This window comes from Diaphorina citri, unplaced genomic scaffold (genome assembly GCF_000475195.1).
Source record: "Diaphorina citri unplaced genomic scaffold, Diaci psyllid genome assembly version 1.1 scaffold753, whole genome shotgun sequence".
In the NCBI taxonomy this organism is placed as follows: domain Eukaryota; kingdom Metazoa; phylum Arthropoda; class Insecta; order Hemiptera; family Psyllidae; genus Diaphorina; species Diaphorina citri.
The window spans coordinates 100,102-120,956 of NW_007378186.1; the positions used below are offsets into that span (position 1 = coordinate 100,102).

The 20,855-nt window shown below is 39.1% G+C and overlaps 3 protein-coding genes, 2 long non-coding RNA genes and 2 other non-coding genes across 8 annotated transcripts; 2 read left to right on the forward strand and 5 right to left on the reverse strand.

Moving 5' to 3' along the window:
* Positions 1 to 1,546: 1,546 nt before the first annotated feature.
* LOC113468489 lies at positions 1,547 to 2,295 on the reverse strand. Its single transcript, XR_003392227.1, has 2 exons — positions 2,003 to 2,295; positions 1,547 to 1,676 (listed from the first exon to the last, which is right to left on the reverse strand). It is a non-coding gene; the product is annotated as an uncharacterized LOC113468489 (long non-coding RNA).
* On the forward strand, positions 1,674 to 2,449 carry LOC113468490. Its single transcript, XR_003392228.1, has 2 exons — positions 1,674 to 1,971; positions 2,295 to 2,449. It is a non-coding gene; the product is annotated as an uncharacterized LOC113468490 (long non-coding RNA).
* A 246-nt stretch (positions 2,450 to 2,695) lies between these two features.
* LOC103511784 lies at positions 2,696 to 4,919 on the reverse strand. 2 transcript variants are annotated; one of them, XM_026825447.1, is made up of 2 exons: positions 3,398 to 4,919; positions 2,696 to 3,051 (listed from the first exon to the last, which is right to left on the reverse strand). In XM_026825447.1, the coding sequence occupies exons 1-2, from the start codon at positions 3,807 to 3,809 to the stop codon at positions 3,026 to 3,028; spliced, it is 438 nt and encodes a 145-aa protein (XP_026681248.1). In that variant the 5' UTR covers positions 3,810 to 4,919; the 3' UTR covers positions 2,696 to 3,025. The 2 variants fall into 2 exon arrangements, with proteins under 2 accessions (XP_026681248.1, XP_008474743.1); XM_008476521.3 differs by having other exon boundaries at positions 2,696 to 3,036; positions 3,383 to 4,918.
* A 1,951-nt stretch (positions 4,920 to 6,870) lies between these two features.
* Trnat-agu lies at positions 6,871 to 6,944 on the reverse strand. Its single transcript has one exon. It is a non-coding gene; the product is annotated as a tRNA-Thr (tRNA).
* Positions 6,945 to 8,144: 1,200 nt separating this feature from the next.
* On the reverse strand, positions 8,145 to 8,218 carry Trnat-agu. The gene has a single exon. It is a non-coding gene; the product is annotated as a tRNA-Thr (tRNA).
* Positions 8,219 to 8,526: 308 nt separating this feature from the next.
* On the forward strand, positions 8,527 to 13,937 carry LOC103511785 (histone deacetylase 11). The gene is given in 9 exon segments (XM_017445117.2): positions 8,527 to 8,726; positions 9,113 to 9,166; positions 10,333 to 10,371; positions 10,692 to 10,896; positions 10,947 to 11,151; positions 11,576 to 11,766; positions 12,660 to 12,710; positions 12,713 to 12,937; positions 13,591 to 13,937. Coding segments are annotated over 7 exon segments (1,053 nt in total). The 5' UTR covers positions 8,527 to 8,726; positions 9,113 to 9,166; positions 10,333 to 10,351; the 3' UTR covers positions 13,747 to 13,937.
* Positions 13,938 to 18,282: 4,345 nt separating this feature from the next.
* On the reverse strand, positions 18,283 to 18,778 carry LOC113468488 (homeobox protein CDX-1-like; the record flags this gene model as incomplete). The annotated part of the gene is made up of 2 exons (XM_026825446.1): positions 18,283 to 18,546; positions 18,674 to 18,778. Coding segments are annotated over 2 exons (201 nt in total), but the record flags the coding sequence as incomplete, so codon positions are not given.
* Positions 18,779 to 20,855: the final 2,077 nt, after the last annotated feature.

Here is a 20,855-nt window from a genome sequence, read left to right on the forward strand (position 1 = left end):
AAAAAAAAAAAAAAAATCTGGGGGGAACATCACACGACATTCCTTAGCCTATTGAATAATAAAAATAATAATAATAATAATAATAATATTGAAGTTTATTTTATGTCACATTAACAATAAAATGTTCTTTTGGAATAAATCCCTTTAAGTACTAGAGTACTTTTAGGGAATTCTTCTTAATTATTTTTCTTCTTAAATTTTCTTCATCTTCTTTATTAGTTCATTCTTAAGTTTCATTTATATTTCATTGTTTCTTGATAGATAGAATTCATTATTATTATTAATAGATAATGATAATTAGTTTATTTACCTATTTACTATTATTTTCATTATTATTAACTACCTATTATTATTATTTTCAATAGTTTGTCTGTTTCTTGCTGACAGGTAATACAAAAAATGTTTCAATTTAGTTTACACATTTCATATTTTTACTCTATTTCTTTTAATATTTTTCTATTTTTTTCTATTAAAGTGAATTCATCCGTGATGGACTCAATCAATAGCTATTTTATTCATCTAACCTCACATATAATTAGATTTGAGCCATTATTAATTTTTATTGAAGAAATATGGCAAAAACCTGAGGTGGGCCAATAATTGGAACCAAATGGGCGAATAATAGGAACACCATTCTGAAAAGTGGGCGAATAATAGGAACACTTGCCTTTTTTCACTTGATGGAAATTTTCGGAAAATCGGTAGACTATTAATAATTCGCTATAAATACATTCTATTAAGGACTAAATTCCGCTTCAAATGAACCTAAGATCACTATTCCAAAATAATTAGGACTTGAGATATAAGTGTTTTTGTCTGGAAAAACCCTTAGGTGGGCGAATAAATGGTACACTTACCCTACATAGATACAAGACATAATACAAAATATTAAGGTAATTGTAGGAAGTTAAAATAGAAGTAATATCACAATGAAAAGGTAATACTCTCAAGGTATGAGTGGAAACCCTTATATTGGCCTCCACTGTGCATTAGTTTCCTTATCTCTAGATTTTGACTCTAGGCTTTTGATAATATCGGTACCTATTTGTTTAAATTCACACTCCACACTCCAATGTTCTCTGTTTGTCCATTACTATCACCCATCATGAGAGTTTCCAAGCACTCCAATAGACTGTCACCAAGATAAGGAATCTAGAGCAACGTGCAGCCTCTTTTGGTTGCTGTCTCTCCGACGATAACATTCTTAATCTCTAGGATTTATTTTATTTAGCTCAAATTCCAAAATGTTAATAACATGGTTGGAAACATGAACATTCAGGTTGAAGATATTCTTAGAACAAAAAGAAAGATGGGTAGTTTCTGTTCTGATTCGCAGACTAGATGTTCCTGCAGTTCCTGTAATCTTATTTGATAGACACCTAAGTACATGTGTTTTCTTAAAATGGGTTGGCCGTACTAGTCGACCTAGAACTAGTGCAACTGATTCGCAGACTAGATGTTCCTGTAATCTTATTTGATAGACACCTAAGTACATGTGTTTTCTTAAAATGGGTTGGCCGTACTAGTCGACCTAGAACTAGTGCAAGTTCTGATTCGCAGACTAGATGTTCCTATAATTTTATTTGATAGACACCTAAGTACATGTGTTTTCTTAAAATGGGTTGGCCGTACTAGTCGACCTAGAACTAGTGCAACTTGTAGGCCTCAACAATAACCTATCCTCTAAAATAAAATAGACGCTACCTAACTACAATCTGCAGTACACGCGGAAATTGGCTCCAACAATATTCGAATCTAAAAACCCGTCTACGTTGTACATTTCCGCATTTAGCTACAATTGATTCTACAATGCAATGATAGAACTAAAATTTAATCAATTTTTGTTGCGTCCTCCAATCAATTGATCCCGATACATCAATTTGCCACGGACAAACGACAAACTGGTCAGAGTCAGAACATATGAAATTGACTTGAAGATCCTTAGCTCTTACAACACACAAGGGGTCAGAGGTTGCACTGGTTTGTAGGCCTCAACAATAACCTATCCTCTAAAATAAAATAGACGCTACCTAACTACAATCTGCAGTACACGCGGAAATTGGCTCCAACAATATTCGAATCTAAAAACCCGTCTACGTTGTACATTTCCGCATTTAGCTACAATTGATCGAATGCAATGATAGAACTAAAATTTAATCAATTTTTGTTGCGTCCTCCAATCAATTGATCCCGATACATCAATTAGCCACGGACAAACTGGTCAGAGTCAGAACATATGAAATTGACTTGAAGATCCTTAGCTCTTACAACTTACAACACACAAGGGGTCAGAGGTTGCACTGGTTGGTTAATTCTTCTGCCAAGAATAGAGTTTCGAGAGACGCGTTTGAGAATTCAGCTGAAGATTGACCTACTGAACAACCTTTTATCTTGACTAGTTAAGTTACTTGATAGGCTTTCGAAAAAGCTTTTTGTTCGTGGGTTTGTGTTTCCAGGAACATATTTTCAAGCGTTGGAAGTCTGTGAGAAGTCTGGTTGAGAGATCTTCTCGACAGTGTATCAAACGCTCTGTCAATATCAATGGATTCCTACACAACGATATCTTCGGGCTGAATTCTCGAACACGTTTATCGAGAGGAACTCAAATCACTCTTCATCTTCCATCAGGATGGGTAATGTGGTCAGAGTCAGAACATATGAAATTGACTTGAAGATCCTTAGCTCTTACAACACACAAGGGGTCAGAGGTTGTGGTTGGTTAATTCTTCTGCCAAGAGTAGAGTTTCGAGAGACGCGTTTGAGAATTTAACTGAAGATTGACCTACTGAATAACATTTTATCTTGACTAGTTAAGTTACTTGATATGCTTTCGAAAAAGCTTTTTGTTCGTGGGTTTGTGTTCCCAGGAACATATTTTCAAGCGTTTTGTGGAAGTTTATGAGAAGTCTGGTTAAGAAATCTTCTCGACAGTGTATATCAAACGCTCTGTCAATATCAATGGATTCCTGACACAACGATATCTTCGGGCTGAATTCTCGAACACGTTTATCGAGAGGAACTCAAATCACTCTTCATCTTCCATCAGGATGGGTAATGCACTGGTTGGTTAATTCTTCTGCCAAGAATAGAGTTTCGAGACACGCGTTTGAGAATTCAGCTGAAGATTGACCTACTGAATAACCTTTTATCTTGACTAGTTAAGTTACTTGATATGGTTTCGAAAAAGCTTTTTGTTCGTGGGGTTGTGTTCCCAGGATCATATTTTCAAGCGTTTTGTGGAAGTCTGTGAGAAGTCTGGTTGAGAGATCTTCTCGACAGTGTATCAAACGCTCTGTCAATATCAATGGATACCTGACACAACGCTATCTTCGGGCTGAATTCTCGAACACGTTTATCGAGAGGAACTCAAATCACTCTTCATCTTCCATCAGGATGGGTAATGTACAGGAGCTGAGGGTGCCCCCAGTGCAACACGTGAAGGCGTCTACCCATAGGTTCAGTTCTTTGGGCGTCTCACTAATAAAAGTAAAACACATAGGGGAGTCGAACCCTTTCTGTCGGATCTTGAACCCGTTGTCCAACCTCTCCAGGGTGATGTTCTTGATGTTCATGACGCCTAGGGGTCGGCAGACTTTCTTCTGTGGGTAGATGACGGCGAAGTGTTCACATGAGGTTTTGTACACTTTGACTTGGACGGGTTGCATGTGGTTGCCAGGACCTATGAGGGTCATGGCCCCACTCATGGACTCTGGACTCCTCAGGATGGACATGTCCTGCTGAGGAGAACTGTAGGACTTCTGGAAGAAACCTGTACGGCTGGGACCGGGAGCTATCTGTGCAGCGGGCATTGTGATGGAATACACGTACGTGTCCGGGAATATGGGGTATCCCACGGGTGTGTTTCCTAAAGGAAACTTTACAGGGTAACCTCGAGGATGAGGTTTAGATGAAGTTCAGGTCCTGTTCAGAGGCAGGATTCCTCACACATCTGTCTGGTCATAACAGTCCGAAATCCAAAATTTAAAAATGTCACTCACACTTTTGTCTTTTGAGTTTTATCTTCACTTACACACTACAATTTTATATTAAATAATATTACTTGTATTACCTTCAATTCGAAGGCTATTGGTAAGACACTCAAGTTAGGTTCTAGTCACTATGTAATTATAATAAATTGCAAAATGGTTATGCTATAAATAATTAGTTATATTATTTTAATAAGTAGTTTTTATTCTAAGTATCTCACGATCACTTTTACTTCAAGGTATCTCGACAGGTTGGTACAGAGTTCACTTGAATTGAGTTGAGCAATTCACACAGTCTGATTTATTACCACTGGATGTCAGATTGGCAAAATCAAAACGTAAGTAGGTTATTTGCTGGTATTAGTTTAATAAAAGAATTAGCCTGCCAGCTATTTGTAATGATATTTTTCATCAAATATACTAACTTGATTAAACAAATAATTATTTAGGTGTAGCAATGAGATCTACAATCAAGTTATTTCTTCAAGAAGTATTGTTTTTACTTAACAGTAAGCAGTTAGTCAGGTACGGATATAAATCAAATAACGGATAGATAGTCCGTTTTAGGACATAAAACACACAAATCCGAAAAAGAACTTCACTTTCGTTTTCTTTACTTACAGGTTGTTAAAGATAGAGGTAAAAAGAAACAATTTTTGTCTAAAAAATCTACACAAACAATTTACCATTCACTTTGAAAAGAATTTTTTATTTAATTGTCTTAGGTTCTATTTTATATTTAATTGTCTTTACTTTCTATTTTTTGAAATTAAAGATTAACTAGAGAAAAAAAATTAATTTCAACGTGGTTAACGAACACTTTTTCTTCGCTAGACGTAATCGCGACACTGTCTTCGCAACAGTTGAAGAGAGAATGAGCAATTGAGCATTGAGCAATGAGTTGTGGAATACCTAATTCAACACTGGAACTAATTGAACCAAGTCGAGTTGGGAGTAGGGGTTCATGTTGAACAGTTGAACTGCTGAGAGGAAGATTCTCAGAATCAGGCCGACCACATGATAAGATGAGTCAGACATCGGAGAGGAGTATTGATGATAACGATAATTTATTATGAATAATGGTAGGTACCTACCTAGATACCTACCCACCAAATATTATAACAAAAACATTAATTTGTTAGGCAAAATCGTTGTCAAAAACTCAAAACAACCCCCATTTATATGTTATCTATCTAGCAACCATGTGCTTTATCGGCTGCGCTGTATAAAGCTCCCGCGGTTCGGTACCTAACTAAAGGTGAGTTCATCTGTCCAAACATGGTCGATCGGCCATTGATCGACGAACGTCCATACCTACTAACTCGACAATATAGATTCATATCGTCGATCGACGGCCGGGTTTCTGTGTTTACTCACCTTTCCCCATCAAACGGTAATTTTTTCATCGTCAGCTCCCGGTCTGTACAAGTTGAAAAGATGTAGAGTCAGATACCCACCATCCCACCAAATATAACAAAAACATTAATTTGTTAGGCAAAATCGTTGTCAAAAACTCAAAACAACCCCCATTTATATGTTATCTATCTAGCAACCACGTGCTTTATCAACTGGGCTGTATAAAGCTCCCGCGGTTCGGTAACTAAAGGTGTGTCATCTGTCCAAACATGGTCGACCGGCCATTGATCGACAAACCGTCCATACTAACTCGACAACATGCGTAGATTCATATCGTGATCGACGGCCGGTCGACGCACCTCAAGACTTCTGGTTTCTGTGTTTACTCACCTTTCCCCATCAAACGGTAATTTTTTCATCGTCAGCTCCCGGTCTGTACAAGTTGAAAAGATGTAGAGTAATATTTATGCATGTCGGCTCCCGGTCTATTTATGTAATTTCGGATCAGCAAATTAATGAGGGACAATATGAGATCAGCCAACGTTGAGTATGGTGCATACCTGGATGGGTGACCAAGTAGACATGTTAGAAGACCACTTGGTTGGTTATGTCGGGGTGCACTCAGACTTGTGGGATAACTTGAGTTTGAGTTAACCTATTTATTACCTACCATCCATCGGAGTTAGATAGAAGAAAAGTACGCCAAAGCTCGTATGTTGTTCTGCACCTACCTTAAAAATAATTTATTCAGCGAACTACCTACCTATAACCTATAACCAATAACATCTGGGAAACACTCGACAGACTTTTTTTTTTAAGAGGTTTGACAGAGGGAACTGTAACTTCTATGGTCTTATCGTCCCGAAATCGAAGAGAGAAGGAAAACAGGATAATTAATTGTCTTAGGTTCTATTTTATATTTACTTGTCTTTACTTTCTATTTTTTGAAATTAAAGTTTAACTAGAGAAAAAATTAATTTCAACGTGGTTAACGAACACTTTTTCTTCGCTAGACGTAATCGCGACACTGTCTTCGCAACAGTTGAAGAGAGAATGAGCAATTGAGCAGGTGCAATATTATTTTGAGCTTGACTTTTTTCTTTCTCTTATCAGGGTATTATCAGACGCGACGAACTGGTGTTCATGAAGGCTAGAGAGCGGCGCGTTCCCATTGTAATGTTAACCAGTGGAGGATATCTGAAACAAACTGCCCGCATTATTGCAGACTCCATCTTGAATTTGGCAGACCTAGGCCTCATATCGCGGTGATGTATTTGAACCCCCCATCTTGTAGTAACCCCACGCGACTGGATAAGGAAAGTAAAAAGGAAAAAATATTGAAGTAGAATAAAATAAAATAAGAGAGATCGGCAAAAAATTTCCCACAAAGGCACCACCGAGATTCGAACTCGGGATCTCCTGTTTACTAGACAAAAAACGGAAAAAATATTGAAGTAGGTACCTACCTAATAAAATTCAATTCGTTGAGTGAATAAAATAAGAGAGATCGGCAAAAAATTTCCCACAAAGGCACCACCGAGATTCGAACTCGGGATCTCCTGTTTACTAGACAGGCGCTTTAACCAACTAAGCCATGGCGCCGTTGACGAAGATTGGAAAAATTACATTATATAAATAACACTTCTCCATACAGAGAACCTTGTAGCAGCGTGTTCTACCACCTCTCATGGCTATGAAATGGTATGTGTAGCGCACTCTGTTGGTTTAAGATTGAAACTTTTGGAACTGTTTTTCAACGGTGAGAAGTTAGCCAAAGTTATAGGAAAGGAAAAATTACATTATATAAACAACACTTCTCCATACAGAGAACCTTGTAGCAGCGTGTTCTACCACCTCTCATGGCTATGAAATGGTATGTGTAGCGCACTCTGTTGGTTTAAGATTGAAACTTTTGGAACTGTTTTTTAACGGTGAGAAGTTAGCCAAAGCTATAAAAGCTTATCAGTACATGTCGTACAGGTGCGTGAAGTTAGCACCACAACTTTTGCTGCGAATTTGTACCAAAGCCCATCATTTAGTACCCATTTTGTTCCATCAAACCTTGTAGAGTAATATTTATGCATGTCGGCTCCCGGTCCATTTATGTAATTTCGGATCAGCAAATTAATGAGGGACAATGAGATCAGCCAACGTTGAGTATGGTGCACACCTGGATGGGTGACCAAGTAGACATGTTAGAAGACCACTTGGTTGGTTATGTCGGGGTGCACTCAGACCTGTGGGATAACTTGAGGTTGAGTTAACCTATTTATTACCATCCATCGGAGTTAGATAGAAGAAAAGTATGCCAAAGCTCGTATGTTGTCCTGTATCTTAAAAATAATTTATTCAGCAAACTACCTCCCCATACCCAATAACATCTGGGAAACACCCGACAGACTTTTTTTTTAAGAGGTTTGACAGAGGGAACTGTAACTTCTATGGTCTTATCGTCCCGAAATCGAAGAGAGAAGGACGACAGGATAGGAGAAAGCCAGCCGTTCCGAGAACGAATATTATCTCATCAGGATAAAATCCGCCCCGGGCGGGAATCGAACCCGCGGCCTAGCGCTTACAAGGCAGACGCACTACCGATAAAATCCGCCCCGGGCGGGAATCGAACCCGCGGCCTAGCGCTTACAAGGCAGACGCACTACCAACTAAGCTAACTAGGCTGGCTCCGACAGACTTTGACTTGGAAAAAAAACGGAAAAAATATTGAAGTAGGTAGGTACCTAATAAAATTCAATTCGTTGAGTGAATAAAATAAAATAAGAGAGATCGGCAAAAAATTTCCCACAAAGGCACCACCGAGATTCGAACTCGGGATCTCCTGTTTACTAGACAGGCGCTTTAACCAACTAAGCCATGGCGCCGTTGACGAGGAAAGGAAAAATTACATTATATAAACAACACTTCTCCATACAGAGAACCTTGTAGCAGCGTGTAAAAGAGGAAAAATTACATTATATAAATAACACTTCTCCATACAGAGAACCTTGTAGCAGCGTGTTTTACCACCTCTCATGGCTGTGAAATGGTATGTGTAGCGCACTCTGTTGGTTTAAGATTGAAACTTTTGGAACTGTTTTTCAACGGTGAGAAGTTAGCCAAAGTTATAAAAGCTTATCACTTATCAGTACATGTCCAAGAAGATAGCACTGTTTACATTTTTTATTTTTTTGCAAAAACTTTTCCTTTTGGGAACTTTTGAAAACAAATTCCAGGATTTTTTGGGGGTTTTCCTGGATTTTTCCGCTTTTTCAACGCCCTACGCCTTTTTCTTGACAGTTACTTGTGTCTTGATTCAAGTTTCTCCATCATTTTAGATAGGTAGTGAAATCCCTGGAAATTATGTCTTTAGTAAAACTGCCATGGAGTATGGTAAGTATATAACCAAGGCACCAGATTTTTTTGCAATTTCTTTAGATTCATTTATTTATTTCAAGTGTTTCTTAAATAATCCATTCACTCCACATTTCGAAAGTGTTTTAATTCCATGTATGCCAGCCTAGTTAGCTTAGTTGGTAGTGCATCTGCCTTGTAAGCGCTAGGCCGCAGGTTCGATTCCCACCCAGGGCAGATTTTATCCTGATGGGATGTTCGTTCTCGGAACGGCTGGCTTTCTCCTAGAGAAGGACTCTCTTCGATTTCGGGACGATAAGACCATAGCAGTTACAGTTCCTTTTGTCAAACCTCTTGAAAAAAAAAAAAAGAAAATTCCATGTATGAGTTAGATAGTGACAAACCTATTTATTTTTCTTTTGCAGCAATATCCAGACACAACATGAACTGTTATCAGCCTGAAGTAATGCTATCAAGACATCTCAGTACATGTCCAAGAAGATAGCACTGTTTACATTTTTTATTTTTTGCAAAAACTTTTCCTTTTGGGAAATTTTGAAAACACATTCCAGGATTTTTTGGGGGTTTTCCTGGATTTTTCCGCTTTTTCAACGCCCTACGCCTTTTTCTTGACAGTTACTTGTGTCTTGATTATTGAAGCTTACCTAACCATTAATATGGAAGGATCCATTAAATGGAACTAGGTACATACCTAGGTAGGTAGTTCTTTTTCCAGGTAATATCACCTACCATATCTTATTCGAAATTTAGCTGTAGCAGAACATATTTATTTTGCCCTTCACATTTGTCTCATACCTTTGTATTCTACCTGATTTCACCTCAATCTCCATGAAGCTCAGTGAATTGATTTGCACCCTCATTTGATTCCCAGGTACTTTAGAGGCTGGTTTCCCTTCACATTTGTCTCATACTTTTGTATTCTACCTGATTTCACCTCAATTTCCATGAAGCTCAGTGAATTGATTTGCACCCTCATTTGATTCCCAGGTACTTTAGAGGCTGGTTTCCTAGCTCTGAGACGAGGCTGGTCCATTAATATTGGAGGTGGCTTTCATCATGCCAGTGAAACTAAGGGGGGAGGGTTCTGTGCCTATGCTGACATTTCCCTGCTAGTCAAACTTCTGTTCCAGTCAAAATCCATATCGACAGCCATGATTGTTGATCTGGATGCTCATCAGGTGAGAATGGCTATAAATAATGATAGTAAGCCAGCTTCGTTAGCTTGGACATCAGACGATTCCACCCGGGTGGGAATCAAATGCTCCAACTAGTGATCACAAGCCAGGCGCATACCCTCAAACCTAACTAAGCCGCCAGTGCTCCCCTTATTCTAAGTACAAAACAAAAAAAAAACTTCGACTCTGCAGGGATTCGAACCCGGGACCTCCGCTGTACACACCTTCTATGCCACGGAAGTTGCTCTTATTATACAATAAAAATTTGATTGCCAGCCTAGTAAGCTTGATTGGTAGCGCGTCTGTCTTGTAAGCGCTAGGCCGTGGGTTCGATTCCTGTCCAGGGTGGATTTCCCGAAGGCATAAGGTTCGTTCTCGGAACGGCTGGCTTTCTCCTATCCTGTCGTCCTTCTCTCTTCGATTTCGGGACAATAAGACCCTAGCAAGACATCTCAGTCATTTTGAGAAATGGAAAATAATACTGCCAGGTAAATATAGAAATATACCTACCTAAGATTGTCCATAATTTTTTCCCCATTTACAGAGCATAAATAAATAAATAAATAGGTAGGTATCTATCAAGAACAGTTGAACCTCCAAATAGCAGACACTTTTGATTCCCTAGGTTTTGTCCACTAAAATATGTAAGTGGCTGTTAAAAGCACAAATTAAGGCAAAAGAAAAATCTCATGAGCTAAAAATCAAGTCATTAAATAGCTTGTTAAACGTATCAAACAAACAAGAAAAATCTCAAGTTTACTTTTTCACTTACTTAGTTTAGTGACTATTATTTTCCTTCTGCCCACAGTATCAAAAGGAAGCGGAAAGTTGAATTCCTCAAGGAACGCAAAGCTCTGGAAGACGAGATCACCAGTGAGCCTCAGGAGTCAGTGGTCACTCGGCCTTGGCCCATTGTCTACCGTCCCGAGTACAATGTTCACTTCTTCAAGCTCGAGAAGCTGCATCCCTTTGACTCGAAGAAATGGAAGCATATCTTCAACTACCTTGTCGAGGCCAAGTTTATCACAAGAAGTGGAAGCATATCTTCAACTACCTTGTCGAGGCCAAGTTTATCACTCAGGATAACATTATCGAGCCACAGGAAGTGTCGGAGGAGCAGTTGTTGATAGCCCATACAGAGAAGTATCTGAAGAGTCTGAAATGGTCATTCAATGTGGCCGCCATATCGGAGGTGTGCCCTCTGGTGGCAGTTCCTAACTATTTCGTACAGAAGTGTTATTTGAGACCAATGAGATATCATGTGGGAGGTAAGATCTAGTTAAGGGGATTTTTTTTTTTACATAAAATTAGGTAGATACCTCCTACTTCTGTTTCCTTTAAAACTTGGTTCACTTTGTCTTATTTTATTGAAGCTTACCTAACCATTAATATGGAAGGATCAATTAAATGGAACTAGGTACATACCTAGGTAGATAGTTCTTTTTCCAGGTAATATCACCTACCATATCTTATTTGAAATTTAGCTGTAGCAGAACATATTTATTCCGCCCTTCACATTTGTCTCATACCTTTGTATTCTACCTGATTTTACCTCAATCTCCATGAGGCTCAGTGAATTGATTTGCACCCTCATTTGATTCCCAGGTACTTTAGAGGCTGGTTTCCTAGCTGATTTCACCTCAATCTCTATGAAGCTCAGTGAATTGATTTGCACCCTCATTTGATTCCCAGGTACTTTAGAGGCTGGTTTCCTAGCTCTGAGACGAGGCTGGTCCATTAATATTGGAGGTGGCTTTCATCATGCCAGTGAAACTAAGGGGGGAGGGTTCTGCGCCTATGCTGACATTTCCCTGCTAGTCAAACTTCTGTTCCAGTCAAAATCCATATCAACAGCCATGATTGTTGATCTGGATGCTCATCAGGTGAGAATGGCTATAAAATAATGATAGTAAGCTTTAGTCTGGCTGGGGGACGTTAAATAGTCTGGCTGGGGGACGTTAAACAGGGAGTAGACCAGCTAGTCTGGCTGGGGGACGTTAAACAGGGAGTAGACCAGCTTAGTCTCGCTGGGGGACTATAAACAGGAAGTATACCAGCCTGAATTTCCCTTGCTAAAGAAATAGCCAAGGTTGAGGGGGAAGGGCATCCACTCGTAAAATTTGTAGCCAAAACCAAATGTCAGCCCAAAGCGATCACCCTAGTTACCTAGTTAGGGCTGATTGAGAGGCTGACGAAAAACGCCGACCCCGTCTGTACATGGGAATAGGTGAAGAAAAAGAAGAAGAATAACTATAAATTATGTTGGGAATAGGTGAAGAAAAAGAAGAAGAAGAGTAAGCCAGCTTTGTTAGCTTGGACATTAGACGATTCCACCTGGGTGGGAATCAAATGCTCCAACTAGTGATCACAAGCCAGGCACATATCCTCAAACCTAACTAAGCCGCCAGTGCTCCCCTTATTCTAAGTACAAAACAAAAAAAAAAACTTCGACTCTGCTGGGATTCGAACCCGGGACCTCCGCCGTACACACCTTCTATGCCACGGAAGTTGCTCTTATTATACAATAAAAAATTGATTGCCAGCCTAGTTAGCTTGGTTGGTAGCGCGTCTGTCTTGTAAGTGCTAGACCGTGGGTTCGATTCCTGTCTGGGGCGGATTTCCTGAAGGCATAAGGTTCGTTCTCGGAACGGCTGGCTTTCTCCTATCCTGTCGTCCTTCTCTCTTCGATTTCGGGACAATAAAACCCTAGCAATTACAGTTCCCTCTATCAAACCTTTCAAAAAAGTAATAATAATAATTGATTTATCGTTTCCAGGGTAACGGCTACGAGAAGGATTTCATGAACGAGACCCGTATCTTCATCATGGAGACGTGTATAACAAGCGTATCTACCCTCGTGACGAGAAAGCCAAAGAGGCTATCCGATGCCGGATTGAGCTAGCGCCGTACACAGAGGATCAGCATTATCTGGAGAAGATAGAAGCCGGATTAGAGAGGTCACTAAGATCGTTCTGTCCGGATATTATCGTGTATAACGCCGGCACCGATGTGCTGCTCAATGACCCGCTGGGACTTCTTGCCATCTCTCCTCAGGTAAGAAATTGCTGCGATCTTTTTACACTGGTAATGCCTCCACTGGCCGCTACTCGAATAAAGTAGCTACTCAATTGTCCCTACGAGGCTGAGTGCACCCCGAACTCCATGCACAGAGCCGAAAAAACTTCGACCCCACCGGGAATCGAACCCGAGGCCTCCGGTGCGGTGTGCAAGCCTAGTGTGATAACAACTCGGCCACAGAGGTTGCCCCTGTTTTATAAATAATATTATCGCTACTCGAATAAAGTAGCTACTCAATTGTTCTTACGAGGCTGAGTGCACCCCGAACTCCATGCACAGAGCCGAAAAAACTTCGACCCCACCGGGAATCGTACCCGAGGCCTCCGGTGCGGTGTGCAAGCCTAGTGTGATAACAACTCGGCCACAGAGGTTGTCCCTGTTTTATAAATAATATTACGATTATTACGTAAAATGACATCGACTGCCAAAATTTCAATATATCAATATTATAGGTAATAGGTACCTGGATAAGTCTATTGCATGATACAATCGAGTCATTGGCCATAGAAGTTAAGTGTTCAGTGCATTATTTGAGCTGAACTTTTTCCTTGTCTTTGCCAGGGTATTATCAGTGCATTATGTGAACTTAGTGCAATATTTGAGCTTGACTTTTTTCTTTCTCCTATCAGGGTATTATCAGACGCGACGAATTGGTGTTCATGAAGGCTAGAGAGCGGCGCGTTCCCATTGTAATGCTAACCAGTGGGGGATATCTGAAACAAACTGCCCGCATTATCGCAGACTCCATCTTGAATTTGGCAGACCTAGGCCTCATATCGCGGTGATGTATTTGAACCCCCCATCTTGTAGTAACCCCACGCGACTGATTGCGAACTCCATTCCTTCATGAATTGGTTGGGTGGGAAAGCTCACTGTGTGAGAATCCTGCCATAAAGCCTTTAAAAAAATCTGGTGTGAACATCACACGACTTTCCTTATCCTATTGAATGATGCTTATTTGAGTGTTCTTTTACCCTAACTTTTATGAATTAAAATTGAAAAAAAGAGGTTTGATAGAGGGAACTGTAACAACGGAGGTCCCGAAATCAAAGAGCGGAGGACGGGATAGGAGAAGGCCATCCGTTCCGAGAAAGAACATTATCCGTTCAGGAATCGAACCCAGGTTTATCCGCCCCGTGCGGGAATCGAACCCGCGGCCTAGCGCTAACAAGGCCAGGATAGGAGAAGATCAGCCGTTCCAAGAATGAACCTTAGAGGTATCTGATCAGAATAAAGTTCTCCTCGCGCGGGAATCGAATCCGCGACCTAGCGCTTAAAGGCAGGTGTGCTACCTTCCAAGCTAGGCTGGTAGTCACCAGCCGTTCCAAGAATGAACCTTAGAGGTATCTGATTAGAATAAAGTTCTCCTCGCGCGGGAATCGAATCCGCGACCTAGCGCTTAAAGGCAGGTGTGCTACCTTCCAAGCTAGGCTGGTAGTCAAACTCTTAATCGAACGAAAATTGACCGAACAAAATTCAAGACTTGCGGAAAATGGAGTTTTATATATATATATATAAATATACGGAGCGTAGCCATAAATAGGCAGCAATTAGTATACATTGTAGACCTTCCTTGCCACCTTTGATCTCAAGTAATTGTATGGTTGTGTTTTTTACGCATTTGAAAATTTCTTTTTACCTATACCTAAAGGGTTGGTATTCATTATGCGTTTTGTTTAGCCAGGTAAGTAGGTAGTTTGTAACAAATAGTAGGTAAGCAGGTATTGTATAGAAGTACGTCCACAGTTGCAGACCCTAGCAATTACAGTTCCCTCTATCAAACCTTTCAAAAAAGTAATGATAATAATTGATTTATCGTTTCTCCAGGGTAACGGCTACGAGAAGGATTTCATGAACGAGACCCGTATCTTCATCATGGACGTGTATATGCTCTAATTTTCTACATTACCTATAGGTATTAGTACCTAGTTCATTTTTACATGCTTTTATTTAACTTGAGATATCAATAATTATACTTTGAATCAAATCTTGTAACTACGAGTAACTTTTGAACTAATTTTGATAGTTTTTCGGATATAGCTATAATAAAAGCATGTTTAAATTTTAAAAATTTTACCTCATCACAAACCGGAAAACGCATTTGATCTTTTCAACATAGATCCTAATAAAATGTGCACTTTGTAAAAATGAAAGAAATAAAAATAACTATAAGAATTGCAACTTAACGACAAATTATTAAAATTAATTTTGTAACAGTGGAACAAAACTTTGCAGCAATAGTGAAAGAACATTGAACTTGGGGGGAGAACAAGAAAACTTAATAATAGGTTGATCTATTTACAGCTCTAAAATATGTACAATATAAAATATCAATGGAAAATAGTCATCTTAAGATTGTCCATAATTTTTCCCCCATTTACAGAGCATAAATTATAAATAAATAGGTATCTATCAAGAACAGTTGAACCTCCAAATAGCAGACACTTTTGGTTCCCTAGGTTTTGTCCGCTAAAATATGTAAGTGGCTGTTAAAAGCACAAATTAAGGCAAAAGAAAAATCTCATGAGCTAAAAATCAAGTCATTAAATAGCTCGTTAAACGTATCAAACAATCAAGAAAAATCTCATGTTTACTTTTTCACTTACTTAGTTTAGGCCCGGTTTCTGACAAGACGGAACTCGAGAGTTTGAGCTCACTAACCGCGGAGTTTGCAAAAAGTGCGTTTCTAACAATATACTTCTTCGAAATTCCGCAATTTTAGCGCTAGTGTCGTTGTTGATTTTGAACCACGCGTTTGTTCCTCGGTTAGGACCTAAACCGAGGAGTTTCATTTCCATTTGTTTACATTTTGAGTTTTGATTGTCGTGATTTTTTTTTTTTTTTTTTTACTTTTATTTCCATTTGTTTAGGCCCGGTTTCTGACAAGACGAAACTCGAGAGTTTGAGCTCACTAACCGCGGAGTTTGCAAAAAGTGCGTTTCTAACAATATACCAAAATTGAAAAAAAGAGGTTTGATAGAGGGAACTGTAACAATGGAGGTCCCGAAATCAAAGAGCAGAGTACGGGATAGCAGAAGGCCAGCCGTTTCGAGAAAGAACATTATCCGTTCAGGAATCGAACCCAGGTTTATCCGCCCCGTGCGGGAATCGAACCCGCGGCCTAGCGCTAACAAGGCTAAGTTTCTCCATCATTTTAGATAGTGAAATCCCTGTAAATTATGTCTTTAGTAAAACTGCCATGGAGTATGGTAAGTAACCGAGGCACCAGATTTTTTACAATTTCTTTAGATTCATTCATTTATTTCAAGTGTTTCTTAAATAATCCATTCACTCCACATTTCGAAAGTGTTTTAATTCCATGTATGGGTTAGATAATGACAAACCTATTTATTTTTCTTTTGCAGCAATATCCAGACACAACATGAACTGTTATCAGCCTGAAGTAATGCTATCAAGACATCTCGCGGAAAATGGAGTTTTTTTTATATATATACGGAGCGTAGCCATAAATAGGCAGCAATTAGTATACATTGTAGACCTTCCTTGCCACCTTTGATCTCAAGTAAATTGTATGGTTGTGTTTTTTACCCATTTGAAATTTTCTTTCTACCCATACCTAAGGAGTGGGTAGGTATTTGTTATGCGTTTTGTTTAGCCAGGTAAGTAGGTAGTTTGTAACAAATAGTAGGTAAGCAGGTATTGTATAGAAGTACGTCCACAGTTGCAGATCTCAAGTAATTGTATGGTTGTGTTTTTTACCCATTTGAAATTTTCTTTCTACCTATACCTGAGGGGTGGGTAGGTATTTATTATGTGTTTTGTTTTCCAGGTAAGTAGGTAGTTTGTAACAAATAGTAGGTAAGCAGGTATTGTATAGAAGTACGTCCACAGTTGCAGCAACCTTGTAACTAAATGCAACTTTTTTGGCTCATTTGAATCTTTTTCGCAAGTACGTACAAGCCTCCTTCATGTAACTTCTGATGTAAAATTGGACATTGTAACCAGGTACATATAAATATGTACCTAAAAGTCAGGATTGCAAGACCTTTAGATCTAAAGCAAGAATCACCTCTTTAATTAAAATCCAACTATGTTTAGCACATTGCATAACTGAAGTATTTATCAGGTGTTACAAAGCTATCCAAAACGTAGTGTCCTTGTAACTAAGGGAACCGGATTCGAAACCCGTGACAGAATGAGACCGTACAAATGTTTACCTACTCAAATGCATTTATGATCCTTGTACGTGAGCGAATTATAAAAAAGAACTGCTCTCTTGAGTTGACTACGCCGAGCACTCAGTCAGTGAGTTGGATCCTGAAACATGTAACTCTCTTGAACTCGCTATAAGCGTAGGGCTGTAGGGAGTTAGGATGGATCTGACTCATTCAAAACGTAGTGTCCTTGTAACTAAGGGAACCGGGTTCGAATCCCGTGACAGAATGAGACCGTACAAATGTTTACCTACTCAAATGCATTTATGATCCTTGTAGAGTTGTACGTGAAAAGAGTGAGCGAATTAAAAGAACTGCTCTCTTGAGTTGACTACGCAGAGTACTCTGTCAGTGAGTTGGATCCTGAAACATGTAACTCTCTTGAACTCGCTATAAGCGTAGGGCTGTAGGGAGTTAGGATGGATCTGACTCATTTAAAAAAGAACTGCTCTCTTGAGTTGACTACGCCGAGCGCTCAGTGAGTTGGATCCTGAAACATGTAACTCTCTTGAACTCGCTATAAGCGTAGGGCTGTAGGGAGTTAGGATGGATCTGACTCATTCACTGAGTAGTCCACTGAAAAGAGTCGTTCTTTTAACTCACTCACTCACTCTTTATCTTTACACATTTAATACATTTATAGACCCATGATCCATAAGATTCGTAGTGATTGTAATCTACTCTTGTCTGAAGAAACCATTTTGTAAGTAAGGTTAGTTAGAAAATTGTATTCCAATTATTAATAATTTGTGGTAAGTCAGGATATTTAGACAATTGTATTCCAAACTATCCCGGACTAAATAATTCCCGGAGGGACGGGCCCAGCTTGTTAAAGTTTGAGCCCATCCGGGTTTTCGAACTCTTCCTGGCCGTAGACCACCTTTTTAAGAAACTTTTTCATTCGTTATGAAATAGGTAACTACAAAACTTATTACCTTTATATGATACAATGGATACACGTTCCGGTTTTGATCTTACCCGACTCGAGTTTCGTCCATCTCCGTGGACTTTTTCAAGGAAACTGACGATGATGGCGGTGTTATTGTTGACAGTGGTCAGTTGGTGGTGGGGGCACCGTACCTACCCAAAGGTAATAAGTTTTGTAGTTACCTATTTCATAACTTTATAACCTAGGATGTCTAATACAAACATATTTAATAATAAACTTTTTCATTCGCCATAACTCCTGAATAGTTCGTCCAAATGTGATCAAATTTGGCGTGCATGTTTAAATATTGAAAGGTAATTTGCTCAATGATAGTTGGGCTCGAACAGGCCTTCTGGGGGGCCCCATAGAGACCCTTTTTCTGAGGTCTACCACTGACTGAATCTTACCTGACGTTCAGAGAGTCCTAGGGAGTTGGCAAGTTCGGCTTTCCTTCGTATCGTGATGTATCGACTGTAGTGAAACTCCAAACTATCCATAATTTGTGGTAAGTAAGGATAATTAAACAATTGTATTTCAAATTATTACTAATTTGTGATATATCTCCTATTGTATTCCATTTTGTTTTTATTAAGTAGTTTAATAGTGAAACTCCTTCTCGAGCTCTAGCCGCTGCTGATCACTGTACACCACGCGGTACTTGTCCTTGGTTCGAGTCTTGCCTGGGAACAAAAAATAATCAGATGGATTGTTAATATTTCATTATTTCAAATTGAGACAAACTTGTATGTAAGAGAAATGAGTATGAAAAAGAGAGAGAAAAACGACAAAGTTAATAAAGTTCTAGGTCGCGAATTACCGGGCGGGGCGAACTTTAGAGTTTAGACTAAAGAATCCTTCACAGATTCTCGGAACGGCTGGTTTTCTCCTATCCTCTCCTCTTTTTCGCTCTTCGATTTCGGGTCGATAAATTCATATAGCAACAGCACATTTACTGGCAGTATACCAAAGATTTCGTAGATTCATATCAGCCCCAACACGTAAGCCTTTTTTTTAAAGAGGTTTGACAGAGGGAACTGTAACTGCTATGGTCTTATCGTCCCGAAATCGAAGAGAGAAGGAAGACAGGATAGGAAAAAGCCAGCCGTTCCGAGAACGAACATTATCCCATCAGCTTAGTTGGTAGGATAAAATCCGCCCGGGCGGATTTTATCCTACCAACTAAGCTAACTAGGCTGGCAAAAAAGATCTTTTATTTTCACTGCCCTGACGCAAAGACCAGTCCCTATAATATTTGGTTCATCTACTACACCTCAAAGACGTAAGCCTTAGAGTGGACTTTTTGTGTACGAAACAAGACCAAGGATATAGGTAGGTACCTAAACTCTTCAGCAAAAAGCATCATTATCATTGCTGAGAGTAACCTTCATTCAACATCGTGTGCTGACTGCTGCTCCAGAGTAAGGAGAAGGGAAAGCTGTGTTTTTAAAAACTGTGCGAACGCTTTCGAAAGCAATGGAAATCCAATTAATTCTGTGGAAGGCGACAATGGGTCCCAATTCTTTCTTGAATGTAGAGCCCTATTCTTTCGCCCATGCTACGACACCCACGTGTGTCTATGTCTAATATGTAGCTTGTAGCTGTTGTTTCACTGCTACGAAATGAAAACGGCGGTGAAACACTTATCTTAAAAAAATAAATAAATAAATAAATAGAAAAAAAATAGGTTGTGGATAGCGTCTATTTTAATATTAAGTGGGGCGTGCATTCAGAGATTTGTAGCTACCCTGTTGATATTTTCCCAAAGTCAAGAGAGAGGGGAGAGATAACAATAACACAATAGAATTAACAATTACTTGTAATGGTTTTCGGAAAATTTCATGCTCATATTTATTACAATATTACATCTGTATTACAAATTTTCATACGTTTATCCTAGCTATGTTATTAAAGTTTGAGAAGATCTAAAATGAAACGGTCTTGATGAATGAGTCTTTCTCGGAAGATGAAAATTGAACGAAAAGTGACCTAAATCGCTCTATAATTTTCTACATTACCTATAGGTATCAGTACCTAGCTACCTAGTTCATTTTTACATGCTTTTATTTAACTTGAGATATCAATAATTATACTTAGAAACAAATCTTGTAACTACGAGTAACTTTTGAACTACTTTTGATAGTTTTTCGGATATAGTCATAATAAAAGCATGTTTAAATTTTAAAAAATTTCACCTCATCACAAACCGGAAAACGCATTTGATCTTTTCAACATAGATCTAATAAAATGTGCACTTTGTAAAAATGAAAGAAATAAAAATAACTATAAGAATTGCAACTTAACGACAAATTATTAAAATTAATATTAAGCATTTTGTAACATTTGTATTAGTGCTCTTCTTTACACTCGAAACCTCAAACCTCCGCGCCTCCGACATAAAAAAACACTATCTATACTGGGTGTATCACATTTTATTCAAATTCCGAAAGGCCTCGGTGACATAGTGGTAAAGGCGCTCGCCTTTTAAACAGGAGGGCGCGAGTTCAATCCTGGCCGAGAGTCAAGGCATGGAATCTCACCCTCATTTATTTGAGAATTGGACCACGTCATTTAAGGTCTAAGGGTTAGGTGGCGGAGCGAAAGACCTACTGTCCGTAATAGTCCGTAAACTTGAAGCGCCTTAAAGGATAAAATAAGGGTTAGGTGGAAGAGAACACCTCCTGCATTAACCTCGCCTGGTTACCTTCCACTTTGAGTCTAATATGGTCATTTTATCGGGGATTTCTTTGATAGGAAATCAGTCCCAACCGAACCCAAGTATTAAACAAACCAA

Excerpts from the sequence above, each read along its gene's own strand:
- LOC103511784 (XM_026825447.1), bottom strand. The coding sequence starts at position 3,809 with ATGCCCGCTGCACAGATAGCTCCCGGTCCCAGCCGTACAGGTTTCTTC. Across the intron at positions 3,052-3,397 it reads CCTCAGCTCCTGTACATTAC|CCATCCTGATGGAAGATGAA; the intron begins CCATCCTGATGG and ends CCAGTGCATTAC.